The sequence below is a fragment of the Oncorhynchus clarkii genome, chromosome 12, assembly GCF_045791955.1.
Source record: "Oncorhynchus clarkii lewisi isolate Uvic-CL-2024 chromosome 12, UVic_Ocla_1.0, whole genome shotgun sequence".
Taxonomy (NCBI): Eukaryota; Metazoa; Chordata; class Actinopteri; order Salmoniformes; family Salmonidae; genus Oncorhynchus; species Oncorhynchus clarkii.
Window position 1 is genome coordinate 66,165,106 of NC_092158.1, and position 16,681 is coordinate 66,181,786.

General features: G+C 44.3%; 2 protein-coding genes across 18 annotated transcripts in view; one reads left to right on the forward strand and one right to left on the reverse strand.

Moving 5' to 3' along the window:
• LOC139421066 (KAT8 regulatory NSL complex subunit 1-like) overlaps nucleotides 1–13,311 on the forward strand; it is an 84,800-nt gene extending 71,489 nt beyond the window's left edge. For all 4 annotated transcript variants that reach the window (XM_071171569.1, XM_071171571.1, XM_071171570.1 and 1 more), the window contains 9 exons: nucleotides 1,851–2,022; nucleotides 3,524–3,715; nucleotides 4,523–4,705; nucleotides 5,066–5,232; nucleotides 5,367–5,491; nucleotides 5,848–5,905; nucleotides 6,192–6,304; nucleotides 10,127–10,409; nucleotides 10,630–13,311. In XM_071171569.1, the coding sequence (XP_071027670.1) occupies nucleotides 1,851–2,022; nucleotides 3,524–3,715; nucleotides 4,523–4,705; nucleotides 5,066–5,232; nucleotides 5,367–5,491; nucleotides 5,848–5,905; nucleotides 6,192–6,304; nucleotides 10,127–10,409; nucleotides 10,630–10,887 (1,551 nt within the window). In that variant the 3' untranslated portion in view covers nucleotides 10,888–13,311. The remainder of the gene's footprint in view (nucleotides 1–1,850; nucleotides 2,023–3,523; nucleotides 3,716–4,522; nucleotides 4,706–5,065; nucleotides 5,233–5,366; nucleotides 5,492–5,847; nucleotides 5,906–6,191; nucleotides 6,305–10,126; nucleotides 10,410–10,629) is intronic.
• Nucleotides 13,312–13,464: 153 nt separating this feature from the next.
• The window catches only part of LOC139421068 (microtubule-associated protein tau-like), a 40,263-nt gene continuing 37,046 nt past the window's right edge, over nucleotides 13,465–16,681 (reverse strand). For 11 of the 14 annotated variants that reach the window (XM_071171587.1, XM_071171584.1, XM_071171581.1 and 8 more), the window contains one exon: nucleotides 13,465–16,404. In XM_071171587.1, coding sequence (XP_071027688.1) covers nucleotides 16,192–16,404 — 213 coding nt within the window. In that variant the 3' untranslated portion in view covers nucleotides 13,465–16,191. The remainder of the gene's footprint in view (nucleotides 16,405–16,681) is intronic. The other 3 variants (XM_071171583.1, XM_071171580.1, XM_071171573.1) reach the window with 1 other exon arrangement.

Consider the following 16,681-nt stretch of genomic DNA (forward strand, 5'->3'; position numbering starts at 1 on the left):
GGGTCCGAGGAGAGCGAGGGGGACATTACAGCAGGTAGGCCTATAAAATAACGATGGGCAACGGATGAACTAAAGAGCCAATTCAAAACCATATGGTGTTGCCTGGCTAGTTGACTGTTTAGCTTAAAGCATCATATTAATGTCATTGTCGTGTCCGATGTCCTAAAGAGAAAAAAAAACGTTCCAGCAGCACTCGTCGTGAATGATGAACGGCTGTGTTAATAAACCAAAGCTAATTACTGCTGTTTTTTAAAACGGCCTCTCAAGCACTCGAAAGAGTTGAGAAATAAATCTGACTCATTTGGAAAGTTCTATTAGGCATTGGCCATGTCATTCTGACAACGTTGAAATATGTGTGTGATTTGACCTAGCCCAAATGAGAAATGATTCCCAACGCTGTCAGTAAATCTCCACTGAAACCTCAATATTTTAGCCTTACAAGGCCGATTAACATGTGTTTGTTAGTTACCTTGCTTGAGGTAGCCAACCGTAGCCATTTGATCCCTGATTCATTAAATTAGGAAAGTATGTTATAAAGACGGTGTTTAGTTGTAAGTGTAATGTTGCAATATTTTGTCAGCCAACCATCCTCCAGGAGAGCCTTAAAGGGGCAGTGTTGTATTTTCAGACAGGCTTGCATATGCAAAGTAGCCTATTGGCAGAGGGTAGCTTACATTTTTGCGGTTCTCTGAATGGTAGTAATAATGATAATTGTATTTTGTAAAGTGATTTTAAGTCTCCCTTTTGGCCCATGGTGTTACAGACCATAATTATTCGGGGGACAAGTGACTTGAGCTTTCGGACGAGTACAAAGTCAGTCCTACTTGTCCAAAGGGCAAGTGGCTAAAAAAGGTGAATGTATGCCAGTCTGTGTGTGTCTTGAGTTACAAGTGTGAAAGGACATGCGAGCGTCTGTGTTTGTACTAGCATTAAGTGTGATTACACGTGGGGAGTGTACGTGTTTGTCAATGTACTGACTACAGCGTATGGATTAATGGTGAATGACCAGCCCTCCACGCCAGTACATTTTAAGGATCTGCATTCGAACTCTCATAGTGAGAGAACACACCCTTGGTGTGTGTGTGTGTGTGTGTATAGGCTAGATGTCTTCTACCTCTGCATTCTCCGAAGACGTCTATTCCTTCACGTGAAGTGGCCTTGGAACAGGTGGCTAGTCTCCAACGACACAGGTAGGGCTGAACGCCGCTGACTCGTGTTCTGTTTAAAGCAGCGGCGTTATATCTCAGACTAGGAGGAGCTGCCTGACAAGACGCACACAATTCAAAGAGGTTTGACTGGACAGGGGGAGCTTATCCCAGATCAACACTCATACTCTGTTTAGTAAAAGGAAACACTGCCATAACGGGAGCGGACTGTGAACAAGCTCTCCTCTCAGCCCCTTGCGCTTCAGATCGTTGTTAAAGCGTTAAACTTAACAGGAACTCTGGCTTATCTTGTTAAACCAGCACCGCCGCAGTTTCAAAGGCTTACCCTATACGTAAATGGCAGGAAAAGCTAAGCTTGTGGTGCTATGTATCTATGTTTTTATTTCTTAAACATATGAATCTGGTCCGATTTTGATTGCCTTACAAGAAGGCAGCGTTGTAGAAAGTACCCATGTTTAATTTTTTTAGAGACTTTAGACGCAGTGTTGATGTGCAACAGTATGTTGTTGCTGGAACAGGAATATCATGACTACTTCAGAGATGGTTTCCCTCTGTTTGCATGTTCCCGTGTGTCTGGATCTTACCTGTTTGTCCTTGTTGTTGCATTGAGAATTTGCTCTCACTCGATTCTTTAGACCTACCTGGTTAAATAGGTTTAAAGAATCATCCCTCTCTCTTCTCCAGGGCCAGAGGCTGAGCGTACCGGGTCCTCGCTGCGGCTGCGAGGTCAACCCCCAGTGTATGACGTGTGGTGGCCGCACCCTCTCCTCCTCTGACGTCCAGTATGAGCGCCCTCTACTGGAGAGGCTGTCCCAGTTCGACCCCTGCGTGCACCCCATCCTCTCCCTCACAGACGGTAAGATTGATCGGTTGGTTGACGGATTGATTGAATTTGTTTGATCATAAAAATACATCCAAACCCGCTCCAGCCGGGGACAATGTACGCCTTGTAGCTACGTGCACCACATCTTCTCTCTCACTGTTGTAAGTAGCCCTGCCCTCGTCATGCCCTGGGTCAAGGGCCAGGAGTTGGCTAACAAGGGCCAGGGGTTGGCTAACAAGGGCCAGGGGTTGGCTAACAAGGGCCAGGGGTTGGCTAACAAGGGCCAGGGGTTGGCTAACAAGGGACAGAGGTTGGCTAACAAGGGACAGAGGTTGGCTAACAAGGGACAGAGGTTGCTGTTCCATCTTGTGTTTGCTGGGTAGTGGAGCAGCATAGTTGGTTTATATGTGATAACGATCCAGTATTGACTACTTAGTCGCACCGCATTATATAGGCTATATTCTAGGCAGAATTTGAGCTGGAGCTTTGATGTATCGAGAACTTGCAGCACCACCAGCTTCAATCCAATCAAGGGGCTTTGTTCCACCCATGTCATGTGGTGTGTATTTCATTCTGATTCTGATTTCCACTAGTGAGCTCCCTCCCACACTTTTCTACTGCTGTAGTAAAGGCCTGTGGCCCGCGCCTGTAATATGGGCCTGCCAGTGCTTAGATTAAAGGCAGGGGGAAGTAGAGTGCAGGATGAAAGCAGGCCAAATCCTCAGGGGGTTGGCGGGGGTGGAGGGGCTTCTAGAGCTTCCAGTCTGAACCTGCTGAAGTCCTCCCCCTGGTGGATTGAGGGAGAAATCCACTCTGACGCTCTGTCAAAGCGCTGCTGCTCACTGCTGCTCACTGCATCCACCCTCGCCCTCTCAGTCCCAGATGTTCCTTTTCCACATGAGAGGAGCTAGCTAGCTAGCTAGGCCTGAGAGATGTGAAAGCGTCAAAAGTCTGCAGTGTAATGAGGTATAAAGGACTGGCTGGAGACGGATGGTGCAGTCAGAACTAGGTCAACTGGTGAAAGAGGGGATGGTTGGTGGTTGAAAAGGCAATGCAGTCTATGACCATGCAGTGCTACTGTCTGTCTGTAGGTGGTAGCGAGGGGTCCAATATGGCTGCTGTAGCTGGCACACACAATGGTGTTGGTCTTTTTTAATAGTGCACAGTTGATGGGGTTTGTAGTTTTTACAGGTTTGATCTGTAGTTCCCCTAGAATCTATGCCTATGCAGTTGTCGATACCGGTTGGTGGTTTGTTTCTATTTTGTCGGGCCAATGTGCCCTGTTTAGGTGTAGGTAGGTTTATTTGAACATCTTGGTACATATGCAGAAACAAACGTACCATTTGATGTATAACACAAGTAAAAGGTAATGATCAACTGAACTATATGGACAGTGAATTATCGATACATAGTAGGTCATAAACAACCTAGTTTAAGAGCTCTTGCCAAGAGCTTGTATAGAATTATTATTTATTTTTTTACATTCATCTGCTGCTAACCACAAACCCCCGTCTCCCTCTGTGTGTTTGTGCAGACGTGGCGATGAGTCTGCACCTGCAGCGCGTCCTCAAGTCCCACTGGAACAGCCGGCCGCTGGAGAAGATCAAACCCCTGAAGAAGCTCTCCCTGAAACACAAGCTTTCCGTGGGACGTCCCCACGACCCCTCCGCCTCCTTCACCCCCAAAGACAAACACAAGATGACCAACTCCCTCCTCTCCACAGTCCGTAAGTAAAGCATCATCATCACCCCCCCCCCAAAAAAAACCTAAAAACAAGGCTGAGACTTTAAGCCAAGCACAGGGGTATTGGCTCCCAGCGTGGAAGGCTCGTATAGCCATTTGTCCCTAAGCATGTTAATCTTCTACACCTTAAACGTTCTGTAACGCAGCAGACCCAAATGTATACTGAAAGGCGACTTATAGGAAGGATCTCTTAGTTTTGCAAAGCTCTTAATATGATCGGTATTGGCTGTTCATATACCTGTGTAACAGCACCAAACGTACGAGGCCCCACCAGCCTGACAATTCACAGTCCTACATAACAAGCGTTTCTTTTGTTTGTTACTCTGTAGTATTCAGGTGTGACTCGGCTGCCTAAATGACAAAGCGCTTTCCTCTGTGTGATTGATTGAAGAAGCTTTGGTAGTTTTCTGCTTCAAATGCATGGGCCCTATTCAGAGAGCACAGATGGATGGAGCACGATACCCTGATAATCATTTCATCACAATGTTACATAATCCAGAGCTCTGCAGCACAAGGTTAAAATGTACGTTTCTAAGCCAGTTTTGGTTGCATTTGTACGCTCACGCAGACCCACTCACAGACCTGGCTGAAAATATGACCGCTTTAGTGTTGTGGTGGAGTCTACTTCATCAGGATGTTTTTACAGTCAACTAACACTGTTAGACAAAATCTGAAATATATATTGACTGGTCGTGGCTAAAGTAGAAAAATGTATTCATATAATATACAGTGTGTGTGTGTGTACAAAACATACACACTGCCTAACCCTCCGTTGCTCCATCCTCACCAGGCCTGTCCCACCACAAGGTGCGTTCAGAGAAGCTACACAGGCAGCAGCTGGACAGCCTGCTGGGGTCCACCAAGCTGGAGGGCCGCCCCCACTACCGAGGTGAGCGGGGCCACGGGCCCTACGACAAGAGCCACGCACGCAAGAGGCCCCGAGAACACTCACTGTCACTAGACAGGATGGACAGTAAGTTGCCTACAGTCAGTTTATTTTCCTCTCTTTCTCTCTTTATCTTTCCCTCCCTCTCCCTAAGCACCTGTCTCATAGCTTGAGCAGCTCAAATGAGTTCTGAAGGGTAGTTGTCGCACCGCTCAGGCACCTCCACCGCTTTTCACTGGACGTTTGACCCTTTCCATATCATTTAAACTTTTTATTCTTTATTCAGTATCCATTTTATCCCGTGTCGGTTACTGAATTTTTAAGGCTTGAGTATTTGAGAGATGGATTTATATCAATTAATCGGGAGGATTCCAGTGTATTTCATGAGATTTTTTTTCTCTACTCTTATTCTTCCCCTATACTCGCTCTCTCTCGACCTCTCCTCAGACACCCCTAAGCTGTACCTGGATGGGGGCAGTCTGTGCCCGTCTCTATCTGCTGGGCTCCACACCCCCGCCCACAGCTCCCTGCTCCGACAGCTGTCAGCCTCCTCAGAGACCTGCTCCATGCCCTTCACCCCCTTCAACAGCAGCCTGAGGGACAACAGCACCCCGGTACGACACGCACACACAGCCGGCCTGTACAGCCTTGTGCGCATGCATGTCCTATGTGATTGAAACCATTTGTAGAAGTACTTTAGCAGTTGGATTGACGGTGACTGACCCTGCTCCCCTTCTACCCCGTACAGCATCAGCCCATCCGCAGGAGGAGGGGAGAGAGCTCCTTTGACATCAACAACATCGTCATCCCCATGTCTGTGGCTGCCACCACCCGCGTGGAGAAACTGCAGTACAAAGAGATCCTCACCCCCAGGTACGCAAGACACAAAATGGCCGCCATGTCTACCTCGGCATGGGGAAGTTGCCTAGAGTCAGGAAACTAATTACAGATCCAGAGTCAGTTTTTGGAATTTCCCCCATCTAATAGATTAATAACGGTTAGGATATGGGACTGTGATGCTGATCCCTAGATATGTCCAGAAGGGCAAATAGCAATTGTTAGGATATGATTTGGGAGACTGTAAGCTGATCCTAAATCTGTGCCTAAGAGAGACTGCCCAGAGCTATGCACATCAGCTGTACATTCACTCACTTGAACACGCATACTCACACACACACACTTGGGTGGTGAATTACTGATGTATTAATTATCTGGCTTACATTTTGCAGTTGGAAGGAGGTTGACATTTGTGCTAAGCCAATCGCTGAGGAGGCTGACATTGAGGAGGTAAAAATGATTTTTTTTTGGTATGACCTTTTCAGAATCTCAGTTGGTGTAGTTTACTGATGCAGACCAGGAGTATGATTTAGTTGTCCAAAGATGTCAAACATCTAGATAGAGCCGCCACCAACCTCCAAATAACTGCTTTGTTTTCACCGTATTGCTCTAATGTAATACATTTAATGGTAATAACCAAACCAATGTTTGACAGCAAGCTGTGTTCATCAAGTGTTACAGCACCAACTTGGATGGCTGATCTTTCTTTCCCTCTCTCTCTCTCTCTCCCTCCCAGGTTGAGGACCTGACAGACACTGCATTCTCCCAGCTGCACCAATCCTGCGAGGACCAGGAGCGTTCCCGCTGGAGCTGGACGGCCAGCGCCATCGCCAAGAGGAGAGGCAGCCGGTCAGTAACACACGCCGAAACACCCCGTACCCGCAACATGAGCTGTCCCAATTCAAGACCCCCCCCCCCCCACACACACACACACACACATGGTCTGCCCTAATCCACCCACTCCCCATAGTTTTTCCAAGAAGCAGTGTATGTGGAGGGTTTTTCTAATTTATTTATTTATCCAGAAATCTGTCTTTTTTGTGTGGTCTGTAGCAGAGATGAGGTTCTAAGCTGCATATTGATTGTGATTCTCTTATCTCAGAACCTTGACATTTTTTGCACTGTTTCTCCCTAAAATAGCCTGGTCCAGTATGTTGTACTGCAGTGCAGCACAGGGAACATCTTGGCAAATAGCCTAGCGGTTAAGAGTGTTGGGCCAGGTCGCTGGTTCTCAGATCCCACGAGCGGATTAGGTGAAACATCTGCCAACCGTGCCCTTGAGCAAGGCACTTAACTTCTTCGGGGTACCCCCCCCTTCTCAATTTCCACCTAAAGACATACCCGAATCTAACTGCCTGTTGCTCAGGCCCAGAGGCAAGGATATGCATAGGAAATACTCTGAATTTTGTGGAAATGTGAATTGAATGTAGGTGAATATAACACAATAGAGCTGGTAGAAGAAAATACAAGGAAATAAACATACGTTTTCTGTTGTTATTGTTGCTGCATCATCACCAGGAACAGCCAAACATACAGATAGGATGCTGTGGATGATTTGAATGAAGAACATAAGATGACAACAATAGCTGAGCAAAGTTTTGGACAGATGACATTGAGCATGAAGTCACTCAGGTGTCCCACACAAATGTACCCAAGTGGCCAAATTGGTACAGTGATACATTTTGAAGGAAATAACTATATACAAAATACATAAATGCTATTCTAAACCCCCCCCCCCCCCCCAAAAAAAATATATATATATATATATATATAAAAACAAATAAGGGTAACTATTTACATATTTTCTATTTACAATATTGTGAAGACCCTCAGTCCTCTACACAATATTGTGCTGCTGGTGCCATGGCCAATAGCAGTCTCTTTCTGCTCTAAAGCAGAGGCTTACTGAACAGGTGATGGGACATTTCCTGTGACAAAGGGCACAACGACATCTCCCTACTCTGCCCTTTTTGCCCTGAGGCACATTCATGCCTGCAGAGATGAATCTGGGCAGGTGAACACCACTGGTTGGAGCAGAAGGGACAGAAGGTGCTGCAGTGGACTTGCTGTAGCTAGCAAGCTCCTGGATGAGCAGCTCCCTGAAGGCTAGCTGTGAGATGGGGGGCTGTCCACAGCTCTTGGCCATTTCCTTCTGGAGGATGAAGGAATTCACCACAGCAATGTCAATGAAATTATCGAAAAATTTATTGTACCATTTCATGGTGGAGAACATTGTAGTATCCTATCAGCGCATCGGACAGGTCCACACCTCCCATGCTCTTGTTGTAGTCTTTTACAGCAGCTGGAATGAGGAAATTTTTGTGGTCCATGCCCCGGCACACGCCTGTCGACGTGATCTCCACTGAAGGACTTGTGAATACTGGAGCACATGACCACCTCTCTGGTATCCATCCAACTCAGTCCATTACCGATAGCAAAACTGTTTTCCCCCTCATAATAAAAAAAATTGCAAGTGTAGACACACACAGAATCAGCCAACACAAACAGTTTGTAACCCCATTTCGTTGGTTTGTGACGCATGTATTGTTTGAGGCTACCATCCTCTCATCGATGGACAGGTTCTGGGCGGGCTGAAAATAGGTCTTGCAGGCCTCAACAATGCTGGGGTAGAGAGGTTTGATTTTGCACAGCCTATCAAACCTTGGTGTGCCTCTCTTCTTGTCATTCTCCCCATCAACTTCTGGGTCACTGATGTGAAGCGCCCGTGAGATAGTCAGAAACCTTTTACAAGACATGACAGTCATGGGGAAAGGCAGTTGATAGAGAGCTGACGGTTTCCAGTAGTCCCTTAGTTTTCAACTTCAACCAGCCCCGTGTAAATGACCATTGAAAAGTAGCAGAAAAGGTCTGACATGGAAATGGTCTTTCCTGCCTGCTTCTTAGCCCCGTACTTATTGGTGTTCGACACCAGGGAATCAACAACTGACGAGGTGAAAAACGGTTGAAAAAGTTGAAGGGGGCTGTACTTTGCAGTCATGTCTAGTTGAGGTCCTGGCTGCCTTTTTGGTCTAAAAGCTGGTGGATTTGGTTCCACATCATCTTCTAACACAGAGTGCCAACGACCCTCTGACCCTCTGTCTGCAGGTTTCTCTCTTCCCCACCTCCGCTTCTTTGTCACTGACTTCACATCTCTAGATGGCCAGGTAGGTGTGGAGCCGGAGACAGCGGGGGTTCGGCTGGATGAACCAGCTTCAGAGGGAGATGGACACCTAGACATTGTCGGCTCATAATCAGAATCACTGCCACTGTGAAAGATTTTTTTAAAGAATCAGTAACAATACTTTCACATATGAGTCCTGTATCAACACATAAAATAAACAGATATATATATATCTGTTTATTTTATGTGTTGATACAGGACTCATATGTGAAAGTATTGTTACTGATTCTTTAAAAAAATATTTCACAGTGGCAGTGATTCTGATTATGAGCCGACAATGTCTAGGTGTCCATCTAGGTGTCCATCTATATATATATATAGAGTACAGGGAACATAATCACTATGGTGAAGTGGTGGGCTGTTCCATTCCATGTTTATGTAAAATAAATGAAAAAGATATATCACACACACACACACAGTATAGCCAATGTGTACTTTACACATTTCATTACAGATGAGATGTTTTTTATATATTGCAAATAAAATAAGAAAATCAACAACAACAAAGTCTCAAATGAATAATATTTGATATTATTAATTTCAAACAATGACATTAGCATTAGAACTTACCAATCCATCATGGCATCCTCGCCATGCAGAAACATGTCTTCCACCTGGGAGTCAAAACTAGCTTCGCTGAAAGATTCATCTTCCTGAAGCAACTCGGTCTCGCTGTCTCTATCTATCTATTTCTTCTATGATTTCGGTTAAATCTGTATACCCAGACTTTGTTTTAGCTTTTCCTGATTTATTCGGCATAATTTTAATATATAAACTCGTTGAAAATGCACTGCTATGCGTAACACAAACAAACATTCACTGTGTAGTTAGGACACTTGGCATTGCCACCAGAGGAAGATCTTCAATGGTAAGCAATTTATTTTATTGTTATTTCTGACTTTCATGACGCTAATGCTTGGTTGGAAAATGCTAGTAATACTTGTGTGTGCGTGGCGCCGTCCTCAGAAAATAGCATGTTTGCTTTCGCAGTAACGGCTTTTTGAAATCTGACACAGCGGCTGGATTAATAAGACGTTCATCTTTTAAATGATGTAAGATACATCTATGTACAATAATGTTTACAATAACAAATGGTGTATTTAGGATGTTACCTCTGCAGTTTCACCGGATGTTGGCCTGGTGGGACGTTAGCGTCTCACCTACCCTAGAGAGGTTAACCCTAATTGCTCCAGCGTCGCCGTGATCGCTGGCCTTGACCCCACACTCCGAGGGTGTCTCGGGGAGTTGGGATTTGCATAAAAAAAATTAAAATCCAATTCACACACTCATACAGGTTTCCCCACTTATACATGCAGTGAAACAGGAAAAATATAAGCAGCTCCTATTTCACATTTGGTCTTCTAGAATCTAGATGATGACGTTTCTGTACCTAAGGCTATTGTTCTCCTTTCTGTTCAATTGAAGTCTAGCTGAAGACTTCATTTATGTTCTTCATGTCAAGTTAACTCCCCTCTTCCCCCCCCTTCCAGTTCATATGTCAGTGGCCGGTCGGACGGTCGCACCACTCCCCTGCTGGGCAGCAACAACCCCTCCTCCCCGGACACAGCCCACTTCCACGCCCTGCCGGACTACGGCAGCGCTGCCTCCCCCTGCTCCCCGGCCAGCCCCGACCTGCAGTCCTACCCTTACGCCCCAGGGTGTTACACAGCAGGAGGGTACTCCTACACCCCTATAGGATCCAGGGACTCCTACCGCCTGCTCTCCAACGAAGACACGCGCTGCTCCACGCCTGACGGAACCTACGAAGAACTGGTAGGCTCATCAGCACATACACTTTCGTACTATACACACGTTCACACACGTCAGGTGTTTAATCAGTGTGCATGCCGTCTTTGTGAATACTTTGGCAGATTGTAGAGGACATATGAGTAGGCACCAGCTCTTTGGGTATAAATATACACAGACCGATAATCTTTGATAAGTGAGTGATAGTGTCCAGTCTCTGACGTGAGTTTCCTCTCTCCCTCTCCAGGTTCCCATCCCAGTACACCCATGGGACCGGAGGAGCTTCCCCCTGGAGAACGACCCGCCGCCAGAGCCCGAGGAGCAGCCAGGGAACACCGAGGAGCGCCCCTACAGAACCATGCGCCACATCTCCGGCTGCAAGACGGGCTCGTCCAGATCGGAGTCTGACACCGGGGGTCCCCCCTCGCCGCTTCCCCCTGACGACAGCAGCAAGCAGAAAGCCCCCTCCGCCTCCACCACTCTCACCAGACCCTCCCACCGATGAATGAAGGCTCTCCCCGCATAAAGGACTCGTCACTTTTTTTCTTTCACAAGACTCTAAACAAGAACCACATCAACAATGGAATAATGAACTCCTGTTGTTTGATATTCAAACATCAGTCAAATTCTTTCACAGTTTTTAGTGAACACAGACAGAGACCCCCATCAGAAATCAGTTTTGTTCTTTCTTTTCTTGGTCACCGAAATGAACAAATATATAAAAGTGAATGGGGAGAGAAATTAGACTGAAAGCTGAATTTGTGATGAGCAGGACGTAGAGTCGCTTCCTGTTTCTGGGCCAATGGGCTGAGCGCTAAGCAGCCACTCAGGCAGTGTGTGTACCTTTGTAGCGTTCTATTCCCCACCACCCTATGTCAGTGTAAAATGGAGTGAGTACAACACAAAACAGCAATGCCTTGTTGTCATAGCTTGTTATGTTGTCCCCTTGAATCAACTTAATAAAGAGCCCCAGAGAATCGGAAATGTTCCTTTATGCACTTGTTTCACAGAGCTGTAGTAGTAATCAGTTTGCCATTTTCCTTGATGTCTTGTCTGCTTTTCTTTCCTCCCTGTCTGCATTGGTATAGTTGTTTTCTACATATAGGTTTAATAATATATTTCCTCTCAACCCCGTCACATAGACTGATGGCACACGTGGTTGTTGGGGCGGTGTATGAAATTAGCACAGCAAGTAACACCACCCTCAATATGAGATTACACATACACTAGTTTGAATAGATCCTTCAATCAGCCAAGCCAAAGTGAAGCAAATAAATAATCATGTGGATATGTTCACTAATATAACGGCCGAAAAAGACGCATCACCTCATAGAAATGGAGTGGATTTCGGTGTCTTTGTTCAACTGTGCAAATTGAATTTCTCTTTATTTTCGATGTGGTGTGCGTGCTGTTCACGCTTTTCTGATTTTGGTTTGGATAATGTGCAAGAAATCACTTAAAAGCGTGCAGTCGGGTTCCAATTACAAAGAAAGCTCCTCTGTTTTTGAATGTAGTATTTTGACTTCATCTTGGATCAAGGCCCTTCATTATTTGCTCCACTTTACATGTCTGTACCCTAGCTATTGACATGGGTTGCTGTTGTTCACATCCGATGCAATGTTTCCAGCTTGTAATGCATAATTGCCATGCAATTTCATGTCACTCAGTATAGTAAAAGAAAACATGAGACAAAAATATGTAAATGTACCTAATTTGTCTCGGTCCTGTGTCCCTATCTGTTTTTGGAATTGCACAAGGCAGATGTCAATGTACCTGTTGGATTGTCAATGCAGTTCCACAATTGGATTAAAATCACTCAAGCTCTTGAGTCTTATTGAGGGTTCAAATGTCATGTTGGTTAAGTCAAATGATTTATGTAACAATGCAAAACAAAACTAAGTATGGGTTGTGTTCATTAGAGCAAACAAAATGTTCTGAAATGGTGGACAAGTCCAGGTAAATCCTACCCGTTATATTCCTTTGGTACCTACTGAACTCTGCCATCAGCTGCCCTAGTTCCCAGCACCCCCTGCTTTGTCCCTCCCTGCAGATGAAGTGGAGTATTGTACAGAAAGCCTCGAAAGAGGCTTATGTTTGAGTCACTACGTCAGAAGGCTGTGGCTATCACCCACCCACCTGCTATGTAGGGCTTTCAGTTGGAGTCAATTTGAGCCTGGCCGTTTCTACTTGGTTACTTTGTTCATGCTCTGCCCCAGCAGTCAAACCCACATGTTAGTTAGCTAAACCTACGATTGCCCCAACCAATGCCCTGCTCTTGTTCCAATAACCGCTAGTATGGAATCATGTCATGAGTTGTTTGAGCCTCACACGAAAAAAATCATTCACATCACTGTTCAGTTGAGCCTTTTTGTCTCTACCTTCCTTGATTCTGCTGTCTCATTTCGAGGAGGTAATGTGAGGCCTTCCCTGGTGAATAATTCTCCCACAGGAGTCTGTCTGTCCAGACCGACCGAAAGACAAACCGGACTATTTCTAGGGACCATCGATGCCTATCCCTTTCTCCTCACAGAAGTCCCGCCTATCCACTACGATTTTCTGTCTGTGGGTGGGAGGACCCACCAGGCAGAAACTGTTTCGATGTACAATAGGGTTTGACTAGCGTTGAAAAGCCGATATATTGTCTGGGCTATTTTCGTACTTAGAATTTCCAACGTGATGAATGGGGGTGGGTGAGTGGTATATCCTTTAGCATGTAATAGTTTGTACAAAAAGAGTATATTTTGTAAATAATTTAAGTGTTTGATGTTCAGGCTGTAGCTGTCCTGATTGTATAGGGAGAAGCCACGACAAACACACTATATTGAACACTTTCTTTATGCAGAGGCAAAAAAAAAGAAACGTTTATGGATTGACAAATCCGACGGGCAGGCAGCGTGTTCTTCTCAAAATAAAAGTGAAATATATTGTATCAACTGTGTCCTTGTGTTCCCTATGAGCTTGTAAGTTCTCCATGTGTAAAGCCCTTGCATATTTCATAAACAAGGTCAGTGTGACAGGAAATACCCCTGTCATTCTTTGAAACACTCATCACAAATGTAATGGAAAGAAGAAACCTTTAACATTGCTGTTCCAATACTGACTTTATTTCCTAATCCACGTTTACAGCAACAAGTATCAGTGTAAACCAAATATTAATAAAATGCACATCACAAGGACAATCACGACTGTCAAAATAAAAACTCAGCAAAGGAGAAAAAACGGGACATGGGTTGGATAGAAGCTAGTTGACTTGTATCATTGTTCCCTTTGAGGCAAAAGGGAAAAGATATTTACCACACTGAAAAGCCCAAAATTACCCTTTTCCTTCCCTTAAATTAATGACATTAAATCCTAAACATCATTTGCACCAACTTTCTTCCCTTCTTGTCGCAACAGATTTAATTACAATACAATTACCAGTTTGCTTAAAATGTCAGTTAAGAAAAGGTTTAATGAATACAATGCGGTTATGCTGTCCTTTCAGAACAGTAAACCACTCCCTCAGATTAATTTACTGTATGTGGTTACATGGGAAAAACTAGAAGAGTGACATGACATTTCAATTTTCAGCTTCGAAATAAAATACTAACTTGGAAAAAAACAGCCTTACACTTTTGCGGAACATCATTCACCACCCCAAGGTGCATAAGGTTGTTTTATGGTACCTTTTCTCAAACGGTCTAACGTGAATATCAGTCTTAGTATGCCTACCTATATGTACCCCTGCACGTCGACTCTGTACTGGTACCTTTAATCATTGTGTATTTATTCTTTATTTTTCTCTGCATGGTTGGGAAGGGCTCATAAGTAAGCATTTCACTGTTAGTCTACACCTGTGACATAGCATTTGATTTGAGTATTTTTGGGGGCTTTCGGTAGTTACATGTCTTACCTTGAATAGATTTCTTCAATCGTAACAATTAATATCCGCTTAACCCCCTTTTCATATATTTTCAGCACATTACATAATGTTCATGTTGACCATGAGGAATGAGGAGGAAAGCCAGACAATTATCATTCACACACATGTAGTGGTGGTCAACTTGAGAACTTCAGTGTGTAAAAACTACCTTCAAAAACAAGAATACATCGTGAGGGTCGGGAGTATAAAAAAGATAATAGCAGGGTGTCAGCAGGTACATCTACAAGCATTCGTAAATAGCAGTTGAATATGTCTTACATCCACAGAATAGGGCTACTAGTAGGAAAGAAAGTGCGCAACATAAGGATAGATCTACAGCGTAAAAAAAAAAGAGTGCTCTATCGTTGCGAAGAAATATTTACTTTAGTTAAAATTCGCGTCGTAAGTAGTGCGCTGTGGGTAGGTAGGGGGTGGTCATTTGATCATCTTTGACAAAGAGAGTGTGCAAGTGCACACTTCGGGAGTAGGGTAGAGATTTGGAGCACATCCTATATCAGGCTTTGAATTTCATGCAGGTAAAATTGAGACTTTTCTAGGCATGTGTGTTGTGGGTATGCAGTGGCATTTCTATTGCCTGACCACTCAAACTGAATTATTCCGCAGCGCAATCATTCCTACATACTGCAGTCTGAGACAGCCATCATTCAAGTCGTTTGTTGTTGACTTCAAAATAAGGGGTGTTGTACAAAACAAAGTAATCAGCGATTGGATAATCTCTAACCAATCAGAGTATCAAAGCCAATGATGAAATTTCATAACGCCCCTATACCCACGTGTGTTCTGGCTCTGGACCAATCAGATGGCCTAGAATGGATATCCGTTCTAGAAATCAAGGGGAGCTACTCAGATCCAGACTCACTGCTGAGAAGAAACTTGGTGAGGATTGGTGATATACCACCAAAATATCTGCACGTAGACTATACCATACACACAAAAACCCCTCTCAACTTCAAATGAGCAATCTTATCCAATTGATTGACATATGCACAATGTGGCTCCATTACTCCATAATTCATTGTTTACTTAATTGATTTTAATTGCTCAGCAATGGGATCCTCCTTGAAATGTTTTGAACAGGCCATGGGCTTTAACTCTTAAGTTAAATATTCTGGGTAATAGACTTGTAATTGTCCTTCTCATGAAAATTGTTTATTTTATAATTTCACAAACAATGTCTATTTTAATCATCTCAAAGGCAGAGTCAATTTGCCTTACTTACACGCTATTAATTACATCACAGCAACTGTTTACGACAACGTTAGAATTTCATTATACCGTAAATAAATCTTTGCGGATTTCTCAACTGGGGAATAGTTTTTTAAGCACGAAAGGGCAACAGTCTATTTGGCACTTAGTATCATTTGAATGGTATAGTACAGTGTCACTTTAATTTAGCTGATCTGTTCTAGTGGAGAAAGGATTTGAGGCTTTGGCTACTTCACATTTTAAGGCTTAAAATGGGCAAATTCAAACATCCACTGCATGGCAATAAGCAAAGAAATGTGCAATATTTTCATGTGGAGCAAGTTGCGTTCAAATTGAGCAGCCCAATTAATTGCACTGTAAATGGAAAGTATGGTAAATGTCTTTATAACAAGGCCTGTCTGTGTTTTTATGGGTATAGAATAATGCTGCGTTTCTTTCACGTATATGTTTTCATTACCTGTGTCTATCTAACTATCAAGACCATAAACGGCTGTCCATTAACGGACCACTTTGCCCTGACTGATATCCCCGGTCGGAAAATCCTGCGAGCGACTTTGAATTTCAAGGAGGAAGGGAGAGTGAGTGAGGCGCTTCTTTTTTCTCTTCGTTTCTCTTTTTTTTATCACATGGTTGGTTCCCTTGGTAACCTACAATGCTTTTTCAGGGAGGGACGTGGTCGAATCACAGGCCTTGCTTGGCGAGGGAGGCGGAGACCTGGTCGGCAAGCATGGATAGCGGCGGCGTCTCTGTCATGTTCTGGCTGCCAGGGGACGACACGTTGCTGAGAAGACGGGCGGGTGAGCCGCCTGCGATGATCTCCACGGGGACAATCTCCGCTCCGTGGTCGGTGCGGGCTTTCGCCGTCTCACGGAAACTCAGTTTGTGGCTTTCAATCTGCAGGAGTGGAGATTGATACATTTAGTGAATGGCGAGCAAGGGCACCTACAGTGATGAGACAAATCTTTCATGTGTAATTATGCATCATTCATGGATTGTGTCTGTGTAAACCTTCGGGACCAGGTTTCCCGTTATGCTTAGTCCTGGACTAAAATTAATTATAAATGGAGAATTTCCAATATACGTGTATTCTAGTCCAGGACTAGGCTTAATCTGGACATGGGATGAGTGGAAGTCAAATCAGAGCAAATCCAGTATTATACTTTCTATGTGA